At 46.0% G+C, this 18729-nt stretch overlaps 1 protein-coding gene across 5 annotated transcripts in view; it reads right to left on the bottom strand.

Moving 5' to 3' along the window:
- Nucleotides 1–15159, bottom strand: part of NEDD4L (NEDD4 like E3 ubiquitin protein ligase) — a 334192-nt gene extending 319033 nt beyond the window's left edge. For 3 of the 5 annotated variants that reach the window (XM_054987388.1, XM_054987389.1, XM_054987390.1), the window contains exon 1: nucleotides 14814–15158. In XM_054987388.1, the coding sequence (XP_054843363.1) occupies nucleotides 14814–14867 (54 nt within the window). In that variant the 5' untranslated portion in view covers nucleotides 14868–15158. Of the gene's footprint in view, nucleotides 1–14813 lie in introns of all 5 variants that reach the window. The other 2 variants (XM_054987386.1, XM_054987387.1) reach the window with 1 other exon arrangement.
- Between the last annotated feature and the right edge of the window lie 3570 nt (nucleotides 15160–18729).

Raw genomic sequence — 18729 nt, 5'->3', positions numbered from 1 at the left:
ACACTGTCCTACAGTTTTTGTGTTGTGCAGGGCTTTTCTGGCCAAGCTTATAGCGGGGCATGAATGCTGTTAAGCAGTTGCAGAATATCAAGCAACCGATACTACTTGAGCTGCATCAGTTATGTCCTGATGCACCAACATCAGGGTTGCGCACTGTTTCGCAAAGGACTCCAGAACTGTTGTGAACCAGTAGACCTTGTGACAAACCAATGACTTAGCCCTATGGCAGACGCCACCAAACAGGTGATTGTAGGATACTGGTAGCTACCTGGATCCTTGGGAGTAGCTTGTGATTGATGTGCCTGGCCAACTCTTTTTTTGAATATATATTTTATAGATGATACAAACCTCAGGTAGAATAGATGCAAAATATGGCAACAACGGTAGCAGTCTAGACATAAGCCTCTATAAAAGGTTTCCAAGCACAATTATCATCTATGTGCCATATGTTCAAAGGCTGAGATGGCTGCAAGGTCCTTGATGCACTGAATTATGGGTGGTGGGCATTTGTCTTTCTAATGTTGTGATATAAGTCTTTTAGCTACAGTAAGGGTATAGAGGGTCCTTTTTCTTTGCCCATCAGTTAGCCTCCAGAAGACAGGCAAATAGTTTAGAAGTACATAAATATCCTCAAAAATCAATGAATATCCTAATACAAAATGAATGTGAGTAATGACTTCCTCTCAGAAAAACTGGATAACTGGACATGCCCAGAACATACGCTTTGTAAATTACAAAGCTAACTATTAGACGCTTGACTTAATCCTTTACTAAAAAGGTACTTTGGTGTCTGATATAACCTAAATGTAATTTTTTGCTCAGTAAATCACAACTTGAGATGGCCAACTAAAGAGGCAGTTTGATGGGGAAAAGTCTCCTCCCCAGCAGTACCCAGCTGTTGATGGGAGCCGGGAGCACCTCACTGGCTCTTAAGTTGGCCAGGCATACCCTAGTTCCATCAGGCATTTGGCATTCAAGGAGCAGAGATTCTCTTCCTCACGCACTTGGCCAGCTCTAGAGATGTTTGACCAGGATTAATGAAGTACCTTGCATTCGAGAAAAAATTAGTAGACCTCTGGCTTATAGTCTTCTGTGCAAAGCACAAAATGGACTCGTTCAGGTGCAGAGGGGCTTTACACTAGTGTAACACTATGAGCCAAGCTACAAGAGACAAATTACACGAGGAGGAACACGTGAAGGGAATCGCAATGTTAACCAAGAAGGTATGTTTTAAAAGAGATCGGAAGGCTATGTCAATTTCCCCTCTCTACAGAGCCAGGGAGATCCCTGCTCAGAGGGTTTGTTAATTTCCTCTTTGCCTCCCAAAGTCTCTGTCAGTTTCACCTCCCCTTCTAAGAGGCAAAGAGGAAATAAACAAACCTTGTGGGCAGGGATCTCCCTGGCTCTGTAGAGAGGAGAAATTGACATCACCTTCCGATCTCTTTTAAAAGTCAGCTTCCCGGCTAACATTGCAACTCCCTTCATGTGCTCCTCCTCATGTAATTCATCTCTTGTAGCTTAGCTCTTTGTTGCTGGTACACGCACAGTGCAATCCTAAATACTCCGGTCTACTCCAGATTTCAATGGGCTTAGACAGGCATAACGCTTCTTAGGATTGCACTGTAAGACACCCAGGCAACTCTGGAGGTGGCACCAGTTTCACTCGTGCTGATGCCACCCCCATGCAAAGCTTTTTATGATGCGACATGAGAAAAGCAGCTCCCTCTCCCCCCTCCCAATGGCTTTCGCATGCTATGTTTTGCATTAAAAAAAATATCAGAACGTTACCACATGTTGTTTTCCTCTCTCAGTAAAACACACTTGTAATTACAAAAATTTACAGATTAAATCATAACAGAGCCGTTGCTAGCATTCACTTCCTCTTGAAAATAAGGGCGAGAAATGGACCTCCCTCACTTTCCTTTCACACTTACGCTGTATCTGGCAGGCACAGCCAAGTCTGGGTTGCACAGCCAACAAAAATAGTTCTGCATTCTCACTTCTAGGGCGTCCAGCTACCAATTTTGAAGCACAAAAATAAAGAATGTAAGTCTATGGAACCCCCCGGGGTCTACAATCAGCCACCAGAATCTGTCTTAGTTCCAGAGGTCTTCTGGAAAATGCCACAGCTCACGGAGATAGGCAGGGGTCATTTTGTAGAAAAAGAGCTGGAGAAACTTATTAGCATAACTCATTAGCATATGCCATGCCCCTTGACATCGCCAGAAATGTGTCATTGGTATAACTCATTTGCATATGCCACATCCCCTGATATCACCTTTCCTGGCTGTTTTGGATCCAATCCTGGCCATTCAGGGCCAAAATTGGGCCCAAAATGGCAAAAAGGGGCCCAAAATGGTCAGAATTGGGCTGCTGCTGAGCAGGAGAGTGATCCACCACCCGTCAGAGGCCTGATCTGGACCGTTTTGGCCCCAATCCAGGATGAAACGAGCCCAAAATGGCCGAGAGTCAGGTGGACAGGGCCACCTGACATGTGACCTCTTCGGGGAACTGCCGGAACTGCGTTCCTGCGCGTTCCCCCTCGAAATGAGCCCTGAAGATAGGAAGCAAGAAAAAAGCCGTATGAATACTTCTCTGCCAGTGATCTCATTCACAAACCAGAGGGCGTTGTAAGGAAGATGCTCGCCACAACCTAGACTAGTCACGGTGGGATACCGTCACCAGATTCAGATTAATCTTTCCTATAAGAAAAGGCTCAAGTACATTTTCAGTTTAGAAAATTAGATGATGGGGTGGGGGCATTATAGAGGGTTATAAAATTCTGTTTCTTGAGAAAGTGGCTCAAAAGAACTTTCTGTCCCTATTTCATAACACTAGAACTCCTCCGGTTGCCATTTTCTCCAGGGAAACTAATCCTTTCACTATGGAGAATCGATTGTAAATCCGGGAGATCTCCAGGTCCCAGCTGGAGGTTTGGCAACACTATGTATAGCAGCCTTTCAGCCTGAAATTGTTTTTGAAAAAGGAAAGAAAAATGAAACCATTATCTTCCAGCTTATGAAACATTCTGTGCTTGGAGTTCTCCAAGAGGAAATTCTCACTCACCACAGGAAAGGTGACAGTTTACAAACCTAATATATATTCTCACACACTCTTTATGAAGAGGAATACTTTCCGGCATGACTTCCAGAGAGTAAGGGCATGCAAGGCCTCTACGTTCTCTCCTCCTGTGCATTCTAGAGAGAGAAATTATGGCTGGCCAACATCTTACCACAGAGATGCTGCTTGTAATTTATTCTCTACTTCACCACCTAACGCCGTTCATTTCTTCCTGTGCTATTGATAGCAGCTGCCACTGATCATGGAATGAAAGAAAAAACAAATCATATGATAAACCATACCACATGGTCTAGGAGTGACATGGCGATTAGGCCACAGGGAAGGCATCTCATGATCACCAGTAGTCAGGCCCGTTAAGTCCAACCTCTCTTTGGTGACAAGAAAGTATGGGAATCTGAGCTTCAAATATGTCAAGATTGTAGGCGTCCATGTCAGATTTTTAGGCACCAGCATTATATTCCCAGAAACCAGGCAAATCTATGTCTAGATTTTTCCTGATCTTGTATACGGGGTCCTACCGGATATCATTCCTGAAAGCAAGCAATTTCAGAAGCAAAAGCAAGTACCTCTCATTAAAGACGAATAGCCTTTTTTAATTTAAGAAATGTTATTCAGAAGGGGGGGAAACTATCCTTATGCAGTGGAAACTACACTCCAGTGAATCTCTACCAGGAAGCAAACTCCCAAACCAGAAAGGTAGGTAATACATTATATTAAGACCAATGAAAATAACACAAAATATTGTGCAAGGTTTTTTGTTTTTTTTTTTAAGTTTTCAGGTCTCTTCGTCAGGCTGAATGCTAAAAAAAAAGCCCCCACCGTTAAGGCATCTTTCACCGTGTCCCATCAAGGCCGCTTTGTCTGTATTCTGGAAGACGCTTAGCTGACTTGGATGGACGACAGGGTGTGGCTAGCAAAAAGCGCACTGCACCCCAGTCGTGCTGGGAAAAGCAACAGCGATTGCAGTGAGGGATACAATGAGCTAAATACTGCTTCCTCTGCATAGCCACGCATCATGGGAATGCTCCGCTGCCCAAGTGGAGCAGTTTTTATACACCTGAAATGGTCTTCAGTGAGGCCCAAACACCTACTCATGGACCCTAGCGATGCATTTTTCCTACAACAAAATTCAAAGTCAATTTGTGAGTTCTTTCTAAAGCAAACCTTCTGAAGAATTGGAACAGACGGGTAGGAGAGAATGTTGATAAGGCTAGCTACATTTCAGAGAGAAACTTCCCACCTTCGTCTTTTCTAGGAGAAGTGATAGAACACTGCTGGGGCCTTCTGGCATAAAGATGCTCTGGGACTCTGGATTCTGCCTCAAGCATTGCAGGAGCATCAAAACCCACCCTAACACCACTAGAGAAACAGGGAATTCAAGAAGGAAGGCTCCCCCATCCCTGGGCCTTTTACAGTTCGCAGTACAACACAGGTTAAAAGGATTTCTGGAAAGACAACAGAGGCATTCAGTTTGTTCACAGTCCATAGCCTCAAGAGTTCGTGCTGGCTGATCTCATCAGATTACTGTGCACCTACTGCATACTATTGCAGGCAAGAAGGAAATTATATATTACGAGAAATAGTGCCGCTGTGAAAAACAGTGCCCCTCCATGTCAAATAATGTCTAGTGCAACTCAGTGCACTTCCTGATATCATTATGCAGTGCATTTTGCACTCATGCTAGCTGTGGCCTACAACATGGGCAAAAAAGGCACAGCACAGAGTTGTCAGGACTAGAGACAGGCATGAACCGAAACACAAACCAAAGTTCATCACAAACCGGGCCGGTTTGTGGTTCGCGAACCAGCGATTCGTCACAGCCCATTTCTGATGAACCACCATGAATTTAGGCCAGTTCATTTGGTTCGTTTTTCAGTTCATCACTGCAGACAGCCTGGCATTAATCAATCAGTCTCCTAGGCAACAGGGGGGGATGGGCTTTCTGTAGACCTTCTGCAGCCCCAGAAGTGACATTTTCACGAACCAAATGAACCAGTTCACAAACCAGGGCAAGTTTGTGAAAGTTCGTGCTTCATGAAACATGACAAACCATGAACCATATGGTTCGGCATTTTCCCGGTTTGTGCCCATCTCTAGTCAGGACCATAATGTAACCTGTACTCACAAGGTAGGCGGGGGGAGTTTCACTTGCGGCTGCCATTACCTGTGACAGTTCCCCCTCACCCCGCTAACATTTGCTTCCACCCTCAGAAGCAGCAGGAATTGTACATGGAATCGAAATTCACAGAAGCAATGGACTCTCAGTCTCATTCTCCATGCTTTTGTGCTTCTGCAAAGACTTCCTCCCCCACCCCACCTTGTGCAGTAAAATGTTTCATCCAAAAATAAGAAAGTCATGGGAATTATAAACCAAGCGACTCTCCACACCCCACCCACATACCCGCAAGCTCTCAATCTGGGTAGGACAAAATGACACAGCTGCTAGAATTGCAATGAACATTAAGCCATTCACTGAAACGTGCACCTTGAATGCCTTCGTCTGCCAGGGTGCCCATCAAACCTACTGTAGTGCTGATAAAATAATCTTGTTTGGAAACGATCTTGCCTTTTCAGAAGAGAGGAAATATTAATGTTTATTATTCACCCATCATGCATGCATCCTGCTTCTCCTTCAAGGAGTGTCAAAGTTACACATTTGGGTGCATTTTATTTTCCAAGCAGCAGAAACTGCCCCCCCTCCGCCCCCAGCTCATCCAGTGGGCTTCTTCTTGATCTGGGATCCGCACTCAGGTCTCTGTCCAACCTACCATCCACTACATTAAACTAGCCAACCCTTCCCTGCTGATAAAGAGCCATGCCACTGGAAGGAACAAAGTCTGCTTTCACACACATGGGATTATGTGCTTTCAGTGCACTTTAGCAATTGTTTGCAAGTGGGTTCTTCTAAATTTATTTATTGATGTCATTTATGGTCCGCCTTTCTCACGGAGACTCAAGGCGGATTACACAGTATGAGAGTTGTACAGTCCGTATCAAGGACAATTTCATAAACAATGCCGTAGGGTGAAAAAGAATGCAAGTTTACAAAGACTTGGCTGCTGCGAATGACACAGGAGTCGTTTTGGAAATGTTCTCTTTTGGAATATGAATAGTGGTATTGTGAGTATGAATAACTACTTATACTTTCTATGTATATAATCTGGAATGTTTGCTTACGTGATTGTATTTTGTAGTGTGATAACTGCCGGAAGAAGGACTACGGAAACGGGAAGGCAATACTGGTACCCCTGTTGCAGTTACGCCTCCTCCGTGGAACATTTCCCCCTTTGAATATATGGGACATTTCCTCACGAAGACGTTTGTCTTATATTGAATTATCTTTTTTGTAACTCGAGGCATTGGCACTTTGTATTGGAAGCACTGGTTACCTTAGGTCTATATTTTACTGTTTTTGTATTATTCATTCATAAGACAGTCTTAAATGTTATGTGACCTGTATGATATACATGTATGAGACTGCCTTTGAATTCTTTTGCGCAGCCATATGATGCATATGTGATTTGTAAATTATTGTTATACAAGCCTGTTGTTTTGGAATGTTTATTGATACTTTTGGATACACTGTTTCACTGTATATACTTTGAGATACTTTGTAGTAAGTTTTTCACGGTGTTTGTGCTTTTTTCTGCCAGTCAGTATCAAGGACAATTTCATAAACAATGCCGTAGGGTGAAAAAATGCAAGTTTACAAAGACATAACATTAGCAAAAATCCAATACAGAGTTGAAGAAATGCTGAAACAGAACATAAGCAATTCTAGGGCTGACATAGGAACACATATTTAAAGCAACAGATATTACGTAAGGCAACACAGTGATGGTCCCTAACTCAGCAGACCATCTGAGACCCCATCCCTACAATACAAAAGCCTTTTTGAATAATTCAGTTTTGCATCATTTGCAGAAAGCTCAACCTGCTTGCAAATCATCGGTAAAGTGCACTGAAGTGCATGATCCGATGTGTGGGAACACACCTGTGACTCGCAGCAGCACTCCTAAGTCTCAAGTAAAAATCTTTCACATCACCTGGTACGGGGATCTTTTTTAACTGGAGGTGCCCGAAACAGAAGCTGGAGCTCTACCACGGAGCCTCTTCCCCACCCTCTACACTGACTGGTCTACCGAACAGCCTCTATAAATTTGCACAAGATTCTGGGAGCTTTGCTTCAAATCACAAGATTTTTCTGACTCAAGCATGTGGCAAACGAAGATCAGGAGAGATAAGAAAGCTATTTTTAGGACAGTCTGTCCGTAATACAAATTAATGAAGAAATTTTAGGGTGTTGTTGTTTATTTACAGTCTGCCTTTCTCACTGAGATCCAAGGCAGATTACATACTACAAGTGAACGCAGTGTAATCAATCGGCTGGACACTGTCAGAGCAAAATTACTATATGATCAGCAGGGCATTCAAATCAAAACAGATACAGTTAAGATAGGGTAGCTGCAAATTCAAAAGCTACGATAAAGCCGAACACATAGATGCAATTATTGTTATTATTATCAGGGCTTTTTTTCTGGGAAAAGAGGTGGTGGAACTCAGTGGGTTGTCAGCACAGGGGGCAACTCTTGGCAGAAGGTAGTGCCCCTGGTACCACATGCACGTGCGCAAAGTGTGCGCACACTCCCAGGACTGTACAATGACGTCACTTTGGGTCAGGTGGAAGAAGGGGGGAGTTTTTTAAAGTTTAAATTGCCCTCAGCGAAAATTGTCACATGGCTGGTGGCCCCGCCCCCTGATCTCCACATAGAGGGGAGTTTAGATTGCCCTCCACGCCAGTGGCGTTGAGGGCAATCTAAACTCCCCTCTGTCTGGAGATCAGGGGGTTGGGGCCACCAGCCATGTGACCATTTACGAGAGGTGCCGGAACTCCGTTCCACCACGTTCCTGCTGAAAAAAAGCCCTGATTATTATTATTCTTTTCAATTTATAAACCGCTCATCTTCAGGGGCTCTGGGCGGTGAACAACAGTTAAAATCAATAAAAACAAGAAAACAATAATTCTAAAATCAACATACAATAAACAACAATAAAATAAATTAACCAAACACATTAAGGTGCAATGGTGGGAAATCTTTCCCACCATTAGGGTGCAATGGTGGGAAATCTTTCAGAATTAAAGCGCAAGTAATTAACAGGACATCTTCAGCAATGCTGAACTATACAGTAAAACAGCATTGATAACCCACTCATTTAGGATTCATCCAGAAAAAAGAACTGTATAACTTGGATTAACCTTTATAGCCAGCAATCCATGGCCCAAATACAAGTTTGGTGAAACAGTCACCATGCCTGTTTTCCACCTAGGCTGCTTGTCGTTCATGATTTCACCTTCACCGTTTCCACCCTCGTTCCTAACAAACACCAGATACTGGCAGGGTAGCCATGTTAGTCCCTTGCAGTAAACACTACAAATTCTTGTGACTGTTGTTTGTCTTTAAGGCACATACAAGTCTTTGCTGTTCCTAAAAAGGGCAGCATACACCTATTGTACTGAGTTAGCCAAGCAAGGACAGATAAGACAAGGCATCTGTAGCGGCAAGTACCAATTCAACTGCTGGCACAAGTTCCAAAATGTAAACACATCCTGTTTCCTCAAGAACGCCCCACAAATTCCCACAAATTTCACCACCACTGGTTCAACCTGACCACTCTTTGCTCACAATATATTTAGACATTTATACAACACTTTTCTCCCTAATAGGGACCCAAAGCAGCAGTCAGTTTGATGTAGTGGTAATTTAAGAGCGGCAAGACTGTAATCTGGAGAGCCGGGTTTGATTCCCCACTCCTCCACTTGAAGCCAGCTGGGTGACCTTGGGCTAGTCACAGCTCTCTGGAGCTCTCTCAGCCCAACTCACCTCACAGGGTGATTGTTGTGGGGATAATAATAACACACTTTGTTTGTAAACCACTCTGAGTGGGAGTTAGTCATCCTGAAGGGCGATATAAAAATCAAATGTTGTTATTGTTGTTGTTATACAACATTGCTCCCCCCCCCCCTCCATTTTATCCTCACAACAATAATGATGTGTGGTAAGTCAGGCTGATATGGCTCAAAGTTCCCTCAGCATGCTTAATTCAGGATACTGGATTCGAACCTAGGTGACTGGATTTACACCTGTGGATTCGAACCCGAGTCGCCCAGATCTACTGCAGTCACTACACCACGCTGGCTCCCAGGGTTCTTAAAGTTTAGCAAGGCATTCCTAGATGGGGAAGTCTGTCATAGCTGATGAGATCTCCAACAGAAATTGACCAGTCTTCCTCTGCACAGCACACAGAGATTCATAGGTACATCGAAAGCTTTCCCTTTACGGCCTGGCAGGCATCCCACACAAAGTGAGGGCACACTCTAAAATGCACTCCTGAATTCTCTGCAATGCACACGGACTCTGCTCCAGCTGGGCAAAGCTTCCTCCTCAGGCAAATCAATGAAACAAGGTTTTCCCTTACAACAGGAAGCGTGAAAACCACATGTTGACACCATCAGCAGTCCCTGAAGAGCTGCCTCTCAACTCACCTCAACTGAATTTTCTTCACACCTTGTTTGGTTATTTTCACTTTAGCAAGACGGTCAGAAACGTTATGTGGCAGAAACCGCTTGGAATTTCTTGTTTATACACAAGCAGGATTCAGAAGTGCTCTCAGGGAGGCTCTTACCCTAAGAGGATGTCCTTATCGAGACCGGCAAAGAATTCTGGGTGGGATCCCGAAAAGAGCTACAGCCTCCTAGATCCATGGGCTTATGGAAGCCACTTTGGGTCCCCACAGGGAAGAAAGGCAGCTATAAATGAAGTAAATAAATAAATAAGCCCTTCCTGTGATATATTACTTCAGAAAGAGGGAGGAGCTAATTATATTAAGCAGCTGCACAGTGCTTTCAAGGGGCCAAAGCACTTCACAAACTTCTATTTAACACCCCTAGAAGGTCGGTGAGTAATGACCCCCACACACACTGCAGATCAGCTTGAGAAGGGCTTGCTAGAGTCATCCACGTCAGAGGTGACATTCGAACTGGGGGCTTCCCAATTCTGAGGTCTTAAGCCACTATTCTCTTCCTACTCGGCTATTGGCCCTGTTCCAACTCTTGGGTTATTAAATAATTTTTTTTATCTATTGAAATTTTTATTGCTTTTGTCGTTATGTCTAAGAACAAACGTCAGGGAATTTGGATGAGGCACTACAGTGGGATTCTCCGGTACAACAGCAACACCCAAAGGCCCCTGCGAGATCATACGACGGCGAAAGCAAACTTTGCCCTGGAGTCTGCAGACATAAAAAGCTGATGAAAGAATTCATGCATGGAGCCAGGCTACAGTGGCAGATGCACACCATTGGAATTTTATATAAGCAAGGAAGTCCAGCTCTGTTTCACATTCGTCCTCAAGGCTGCTGGGGAAAAGAACAAAGTTCTTCAAATCTGGTGCCAGCTGACAGCAATTTTTTGAAGCCTGTAACAATCACACTTTAGGAACCTCTGCACATAGCCGAACGTTTTTTTTCAGATTCCTCAGTAGCAGCATTGAGGGCCTCAAAGCCCAAACAACACTGCATGCTGCTTAGGAAGAACGTTCCCTAGAGTTTGAATGGACTTACTTCACAGCAAAGATGTAGAAGCTCAGGCATGGAACAGGAAGTTTTATCACTTTGTTTTAATTCCTAAAATGCTTTGTGTTCCCTTAGCAGGCACATACTTAGACAATTCGTTCTCCTCTGTTTTGCTCTCATGTACTAGAACCTCTACAGAAGCTGGGAAATGACAAGCGGGCTAAGAAATGAGTTACTGGTGCCCCTCAAAAATGTTTGCTTAGCATTCCGTGAGGTTTGCACTCCTTTGATCTCCAAAACCAATGCTGACAATTTATCTTATCCCAATGAAATATTTTTAAATATATTCTGACAAAAAGGAGAGAGACTTCAAAGTCAATACATGCTATATTTTAACATATTTTAACATTGATCTTGAAGAAATGAGCAAAAATACCTACCGTTGTTATGCGAAACGAATTTTTACAATATTTCTATACTGACTTTCAGGGCAGCTAACAGTAAAGAAAAACCCAGACCCCCCCCCCAAAAAAACTTGTTTAAAAATAATAATGAAGCAAACATTAAAACATAACCAAAGCTCTATATCCTCTTAATTTCAACCATACTAGCAACTTAAAATTATTATGTCAACCAATCTATTTTTTAATAATCCAGCGTCCAACAAAAAAAATTGATAGAAGGTTCTTTGGGAAAAAAAATTCTTTCTTTCTGGAAGATAAGACGGGAGGAATCTGGCAAACAGAGTCTGGGATGCTATTTTTATAGTAATGAAACAGCAACAGAAAAGACCTGATTTTTCATCAGACTTCCCAGGACGACAAAAGAGCTCGAAGAAACTGGTAACTAGCAGTTGAAAGATGCACCCATGTCTTTTATTTATTTAAAACATGTCTATCCTGCCGTATCTCCTTCGACTCAAGGTGTATAGCAGGAGGGAGAATTCTTCAGATATATAAATCCCAGCCATGACGGACTTTAAATAGCAATAACCAGTGCTTTAAACTGAACTCAGAAGCAGATCGCAACCCAGTTTCAATGTTGGTATAATGTGATCACACAAACCTGAGCCTGTAAACAAAACAGGGAATCGTGTTTTTGTATTAGATGAACCTGCTAAACAATCTTCTAGGGCTGCCCCATACGATTATAATTGTTCAGGTTACAGTAGCCTCGATCAGTTTGAGTCTAGAAGGGAGGACAGCTTTTTAAGATCAAGTTGGAAAAGCTGCCACGGCCAGAACTTGTTTCTCACATAGCAACAGGGCATCCAAAACCTATCCAAAGTGATTAGATTCCTTCTCAAACTGGAAGAGCGGTACTGCCAACCAATGCCACCTTTGTCTTGCCCAACTTCTCTCTGCTTGATCTCCTGCACCCGTTTGATTAAATCCACATACTGGCATAGGCAGGGACAGCTATATCTGGAGGTTTAATTAATGAAATTTAAATATTAAGCTTCAAGTATATTCACTTTCCACACCATGTATAGATCCCCTACCTTGAACTCCTCAACAAAAATTGCCCTATTGACTACCCAACAGCCTAAGTGACCTCAAACCTATTTCAACAGATCCATCTACAGGTTAGATATGTGCTATCGATATGCGGTATTCATGGGTTGTGTAAGCCGCAGCTGCTAAACCTATGAAATATCTGCATGTCAGTCAAAATATGACCATTTTCAAACAGCTCTTTACAAATCTGCTCCATGATCGTATAGGTCATAGACTCCAACTCCGTGACTCTAACTGAAGTACATCCATCACCTCCGTTACTGCGTATCAGACCACGAATGCCTCTGTTTGGCAGACAGCTGAACCTGGGTAAATGCCGACAGCTGCTTCACTGTGAACGAAGTCTCTTTTTTTCACCACCAGCACTGCTTAGAAGGTAGCACAGGAGAAAATACGAAGGAAGAGTGAAGTAAAAGATCTTCACTGAATGCATACCGGCCTCCAAAATGCCTCCTTATTGATTAGTGGAGAGAGCACTCCACAGGGAAATCACTTCCATGTCTTAGGCCCGCACACGCACATGCATGCGCACACACTGGCACACTCTCCAGCAAGAATAACCACTCCTACCCACTTGGCTCGTGCTTCCTGCCTGCTGCCAGTTATGTTCCTGGCCTCTGTGCCAGCCTGCCTCCCCACTCTCCCAACCCCATGCCACTTGCTCAGCAGTGCTTTGTGCGTAGGGGTCTCTTTGGCATCCAATGAAGCTCCCCCCTCTTTGCTGGGATAGCCCATCAATCCCAGTGTGTGTCATTTAAGCGAAACCTGAAATAGCAGATCACAGTCATTGCGGGAGGATGCACGTTTCTCATACCGTTTCATGGCTAGCAAAATCACAACAGAGAGCAAAATCACAACATTTGGAGGCTCAATCACCCCATGAATTGTTCCACTTCTAAAAGGTGGGTGGGGAACTGGCTCTCGGTTTATGGGTGACTCAACCGCTGGCAACCCAATCCTGGCCTCCCAACAAAAGCAGGCACTTCCTAAAATCATCGATCAAAATTCCCTGCGGTTCAAGAGTAAATACTTCCAGGAAGCTTGTTCGTGTCATGTTTTTAATCCCCTTCTTGTTCAAGCACCAGCACACACACACACACACAATAAATGCCATTCGTTTTTTCCCAGTGAGTCTCCAATGTTCTTAATGGAGCCGACATGAATTCTGGGAAAAAACATTCTCAAATATTCCTAGCCCCCCCCCACCTTTCCATTGATGCCCAATTTCATACTAAGCATCAAAAAGAGTTTCTAGCCATACTGGTTTGTAGTCGATTCAGGCCCAGCACCAGGAGCACTTTAAAGACCAAAGTTTGACACTCGGAAGCTCATACCTTGGAAATCCAGTTGGTCTTTAAAGGGTTCTCGGACCCGGAGCCAGAACTTGGAAATCTAGTTGGTCTTTAAGGTGCTACTGGACCCAAATCCAGCTCATCCAAAAGAGAAAGGCTCAAGTGCCACAAGTCTTATGGGAACACAAGCAGGCACGCAGATGAGCTAGCCCTCAAGTCACCTACCTGTCCCCCCAACGTCTGCTTACCTTTCCCCACCAACCACCACCTCTGCCTCTTTCCAGGCCCTTCCCCTCCTTCATAGTTTGCATTCTTAACCTCTCCCTGGTTTTTCAAGGGGTGGGTTGGAGCAATGATTCCCAAAGCCCCATCAGCTAGCTGCCTCCTTGGACCCTCGACTCTGGGGAAAGGGGAGAGCCCTGAACTGCTTGAAGGGGAACCCTGACATACCACTCCCCACCCTGCAAAGCTGAAAACCGGAGGGACCAGGCAAGGGATAGAGCGGCACAGCTTTGATGGGGTTGACATGATCCCTCCCTTGATTCCCCTAATAAAGATTAAGCAAGTAAACTGCTAGTCCAAGAGGCGGGAGAGGGACCAGCAGGCAGAGGAGAGGGGGGAAATTCTTGGCCAAAGAAGGGCTTGCATCTTGGGGAGCGGGCGTGTGCATCCCCAGCTCCCCCCCCCCCAAGTCCATCTCACTCCACAGCTTGCCTCGATCCCCCTCCAGTTGCCAAGCTCCAGGTGATTCCCAGAGATCTCCAGGAATGACTACTGCTCTCCAGGCAACAGGGATCCGATGCCCCGAAGGAAATGGCAGCGTCGAAAGGCAGGTGCTAGGGCATCGTATCCAAGGTTGCCAACCTCCAGGTGGCAGCTGGAGACTTCCTGGCATTCCAAATCATCTCCAGGCCACGGAAATCAGTTCCCCTGGAGAAAATGGCTGCTTTGGAGGATGGACCCTTTGGCATTATAACCCGCTGAAGTCCTTCCCCTCCCCAAACCCCGCCCTCTCCAGACTCCACCCTCCCAAATCTCCAGGAATTCCCCCTCCTGGATCTGGCAACCCTAGCTGCCCTCCCCAAACTCTGCTCTTCCCCCGCATCTCCCGGAATTCCCCCACGCGGAGTTGGCATCCTTCCTCCCCTTCCTTCCTCCCCGCCTCCTCTCCCTCTCTCCTCCCCGCCTCACAGCAAGGCAAGCGCCGAGAGTGACAGGAGGCTCCCCCGGTCCGCCCGCCGGAGTCCTGGAGGGGGACAAAGAGCCGGCGCCCTCCCGCCACGCACACGCAACACAAAGGAGAAGCCCCGGCGCAGAAGCGCTCCCCGCCGCCTCGCCTCGCCCGACTTACTTCTTCTTCCGACAGCCCGTAGACCGGCTCCACCGCCACCACCCCGGTCGCCATGGAGCCCAAGAGCGCAGCAGAGGGGATCCTCCGGGCCAGGCGCAAGACCGACGAGGAGGGCAGCAAGGCTTCCCCGGGCAGCCGCTCTCGTTGCAACGCCGGGGCGGACGGCCGGACCCAGGTGAGGAAGGGACGCCTTCGCTCCTTCGCCCCCGGAGAGGAACCACAAGGGAGGCTTGCCCGAGCGGAGAGGGACGCCGCAGGAGGCGCTTCCTCCGGAGGTCAAGGGAACCCGAACGGGGACTCGAACCGGCAGCGGCGAGGTGCTCCCGGCGCCCGAGCAGACTGGCTGGACCGCGGCCGATGCCCACAGGCTACCCCGCGCAGACAATCCCCAGCCAGCCCTTCGTCGCCCAGCGCGGGCAGGGGGGGCGGAGCAGGGGAGCCGAAAACTCTCCCCGACCAATCGCGAGCGCCCGCAATAATGGCAGGCGGGGCTTCCCAAGGGCTAGCCGGTTAGGTTGACTTGCGGGAGTTCCATTCCCACCCTCCTGCCCTCTTCTTCTCGGAGGGGGAGCGCGGCCAGGTGCCCGAGAAGGCTGCCTGCCTGCCGGGGTGGTGGGAAGCGGCACCTCCGCGGAGGCGAAGGGGCGCCGCAAGGTGCCCGGGTCCTCTGCTGGGTTTGGGGCCGGCGGCTCCTTACGGACCCACGAGGTTCCCAGGGTCGGCGCTTTGGCGAGGCAGAGCTCCCTTCCGCAGGTTTAACAAAGTGGAAAGGCTCTTGCGGTATTTTTGTAACAATGTAGAAATCGCTGGAGCTCCCGGCCTCCAACGTGCTGGGCTGCGAGATGGCTTTAGGAACAGAGTCAGCTTATATATCCTTTATTTACTCACATACGCCCACGATTTCTGGTGCCCGCTCAAAACGATACAGTGCCCCCCCCCCAACACCCTTCTCTAAGGCAATCTCCAGAGCAGAAGGCGCCTCTCAGCGGCCAGGACCCGACATTTCCAGCTTTCTTCTTGAAAAAGGCAAGTTCACATGTTAATCATAAAAATCCAGATGGTAACAATTACCAATTTATCATCATGATTACAAATATATATTATATATATATATATATACACACACACACACATATGTGCCCTGACCTGGATATCCCAGGTGAGCCTGATCTAGTCAGATCTCAGAAGCTAAGCAGTTAGTAATTGGATGGGAAACCTCCAACAAGGAGTAAGGTTGCAGAGGCAGGCAGTGGCAAACCACTTCTGTTAGTCTCTTGCCATGAAAACCCCACCAGGGGTTGCCATAAGTCAACTCTGACTTGAGGACTGGATTTCATTTTCATGTATACATACGTGCAGGGCTTTTTTTCAGCTGGAACGTGGTGGAACAGAGTTCCGGAACCTCTTGAAAATGGTCACGTGGCTGGCGGCCCCTGATCTCCAGACAGAGGGGAATTTAGATTGCCCTCCACGCCACTGGAGCACTGGAGCGGCGCGGAGGGCAATCTAAACTCCCCTCTGTCTGGAGATCAGGAGGCGGGGCCACCAGCCATGTGACTGTTTTCGCCAAGGGCGATTTAAACTTTTAAAAACTCCCCCCCTTGTTCCAGCTGACCCAAAGTGACGACATTGGCCCTGGGAGCATGCGTGCACTTTGCATGCGTGCATGTGGTACCAGGGCTACCACCTCCCACTAAGAGTTACCCCCTGTGCTGAAACCCTCTGAGTTCCACCACCTCTTTTCTCAGAAAAAAAGCCCTGCATACGTGCACACACCCATATATACACACATGCATGCATACATACACGCGTGTGGTGTGTGTGTTGAGAAATGGATTAAAAGGATTTCAGGAGGTCCCTTGCTTGTGTGGGTTTCTTGCTTCGGTCAGCTAATCTGATTTTTGTTCACTTTTAGCCTTTCCCTTGTCCTCCCCGGTTGCGATGTTTAGGTTAGAAACAACACACACCGGTGTTTCAAACATAAATAAGCACAGTTGTCAAGGGGTTGTTTTTCACTTGGCTAAAACAGTTTTATTCACAGGTTTCATTGTGCCAACAGAACCTTTATTTTGAGCATAAGCTTGCAGGGCAGTATACATTGTAAACAACGTTTTACTAATAATTAATTTCTAGCAATCTTGTTTTTATGCCTTTTGTTCCTTCTCTAGGTTGACTGATCAGAGATTATATCACAGACAAGGGAGGTGAGTGCGGTGTGACATTTAGGGGGAGGCCTGAGAACCAGTATCTTGAAATTGGTCCCCAGAGAGACATCTTTTTTTTAAGGATCTTTTTTAGTTATCTCACAGGAAGACAATTGATTCATATGAAACGTGATGCTGGAGGAGAGATCTGCTGATAGCCAAAAAGACAAATAAGTGGGTTCTAGATCAAATCACGCCTGAAATCTCCCTAGAACCTAAAATGGCAAAACTGAGGTTATCGTTGTTCAGTCACATCATGAGAAGACACAATTCTCTAGAAGAGTCAATAATGCTAGGAAAATTAGAAGGCAGTAGGAAAAGAGGGAGACCCAAAATAAGATGGCTGGACTCAATAAAAGACGCCACGTCCTCCAGTTTGCAAGATCTGAGCAAGTCTATTAATGATAAGACATCTTGGAGGACTTTCATTCATAGGGTCGCCATAGATCCGAGGAGACATGACAGCATGTAACACACAAACACTGGGAACCAGGGCTCAGGAAGTGTTGGAAACCACTCACTTTACAGAAATCCATTTTCTAACTGACCAATTTAAATGTATCTCTTCTGAACTAAGGATAGCTAGCTTCTTCATTTTCACAAGTAGCTTTTTTTCCAAACGGGGGCCAGAACTGTAAATATTACCCTGTCCACTATGAACACATTAAGCTGCCTAAGGGTCAGTTCAGACCTCTGATCTACTGACAACGATATTGTCCACTTTGAGTGGCTCCAGCTTGCCAGGGTCTCAGACAGAGGTCTTTCGTATCGCTTGTGTACGATGTTTGTTGTATGTATTGTTCTGCTCATCACATTGTTTTCAACTTATATGATACCGTTTTCTGTCTCATCTAACACAGAAATCCCCAGGGTGGTATCGGTGGGCACCATGGTGCCCACCAACACCTTTCCTGGTACTCCCCAATAATTTAGAGAAAGTAGGTGGCACTTGGGAGAGGGCTTGTGCCCGTCAAGGCTTTTGATGGGCCATTGGAGGGCTGATTGGCTGTGCTGATTTTTTCAAAATGCCTTCAGCAGCAGCTGCCACCACAGCCCAAGGGACTTCACTTCAATACTGAGTGTATATATGCAAGAAAATGTTTTTAAACAATATGTTGATTTTTAAAGGCATCATATAAAACAGAGATCCTGCCTGAAATTAGAAGAATTAGACTCATGTGTAACCTCACTTCCTGATATTTTGTGGATGGCTCCACCTCCTGAGGCAGCCATTTTGTGGTTATACTCACTATCCTGTCTCAGAATTGCAAAGGTGCCCACAGACTCAAAAAGGTTGGGGATCCCATTTTAATGCCCCGGTGTAATACCTGATGTTTTGTTTCAGATGGTCCCAGTTTGGACTGGATCCATGCAGCAAGGAGACGGGGATTTACTCTGTCATCTCCACAGGGACGGACCAGCCATTAACTTTCTCAGAATTTTTCCAGTGAGTCATTGCTCTAGAAGGTGGTTGCTGGGCAGAACAGGACCAGCCGGTGCTTGCTGAGATCAGCTTTCCCTGAGGCAGCGGGCGCTCCATGGCTCTGACCTACCAGGCTGCCCCCGTCCCCCCCACATGGTTTCACTATTGGAAACTCACCCCCCGCCAGCACAGTTACTAACCCTTTAAAGGAAAAACACTGTTGATACGAGTGAGTAGCTTGTGCTGGTTCCTTTTGCAAATATGAGATAAGAGTTCTTTGTTGAACTAT

This window comes from Eublepharis macularius, chromosome 8, assembly GCF_028583425.1.
Source record: "Eublepharis macularius isolate TG4126 chromosome 8, MPM_Emac_v1.0, whole genome shotgun sequence".
Lineage (NCBI taxonomy): Eukaryota > Metazoa > Chordata > Lepidosauria > Squamata > Eublepharidae > Eublepharis > Eublepharis macularius.
Note: the sequence above shows the minus strand (reverse complement) of the source record. Positions and strands in the feature narration are given on the sequence as shown.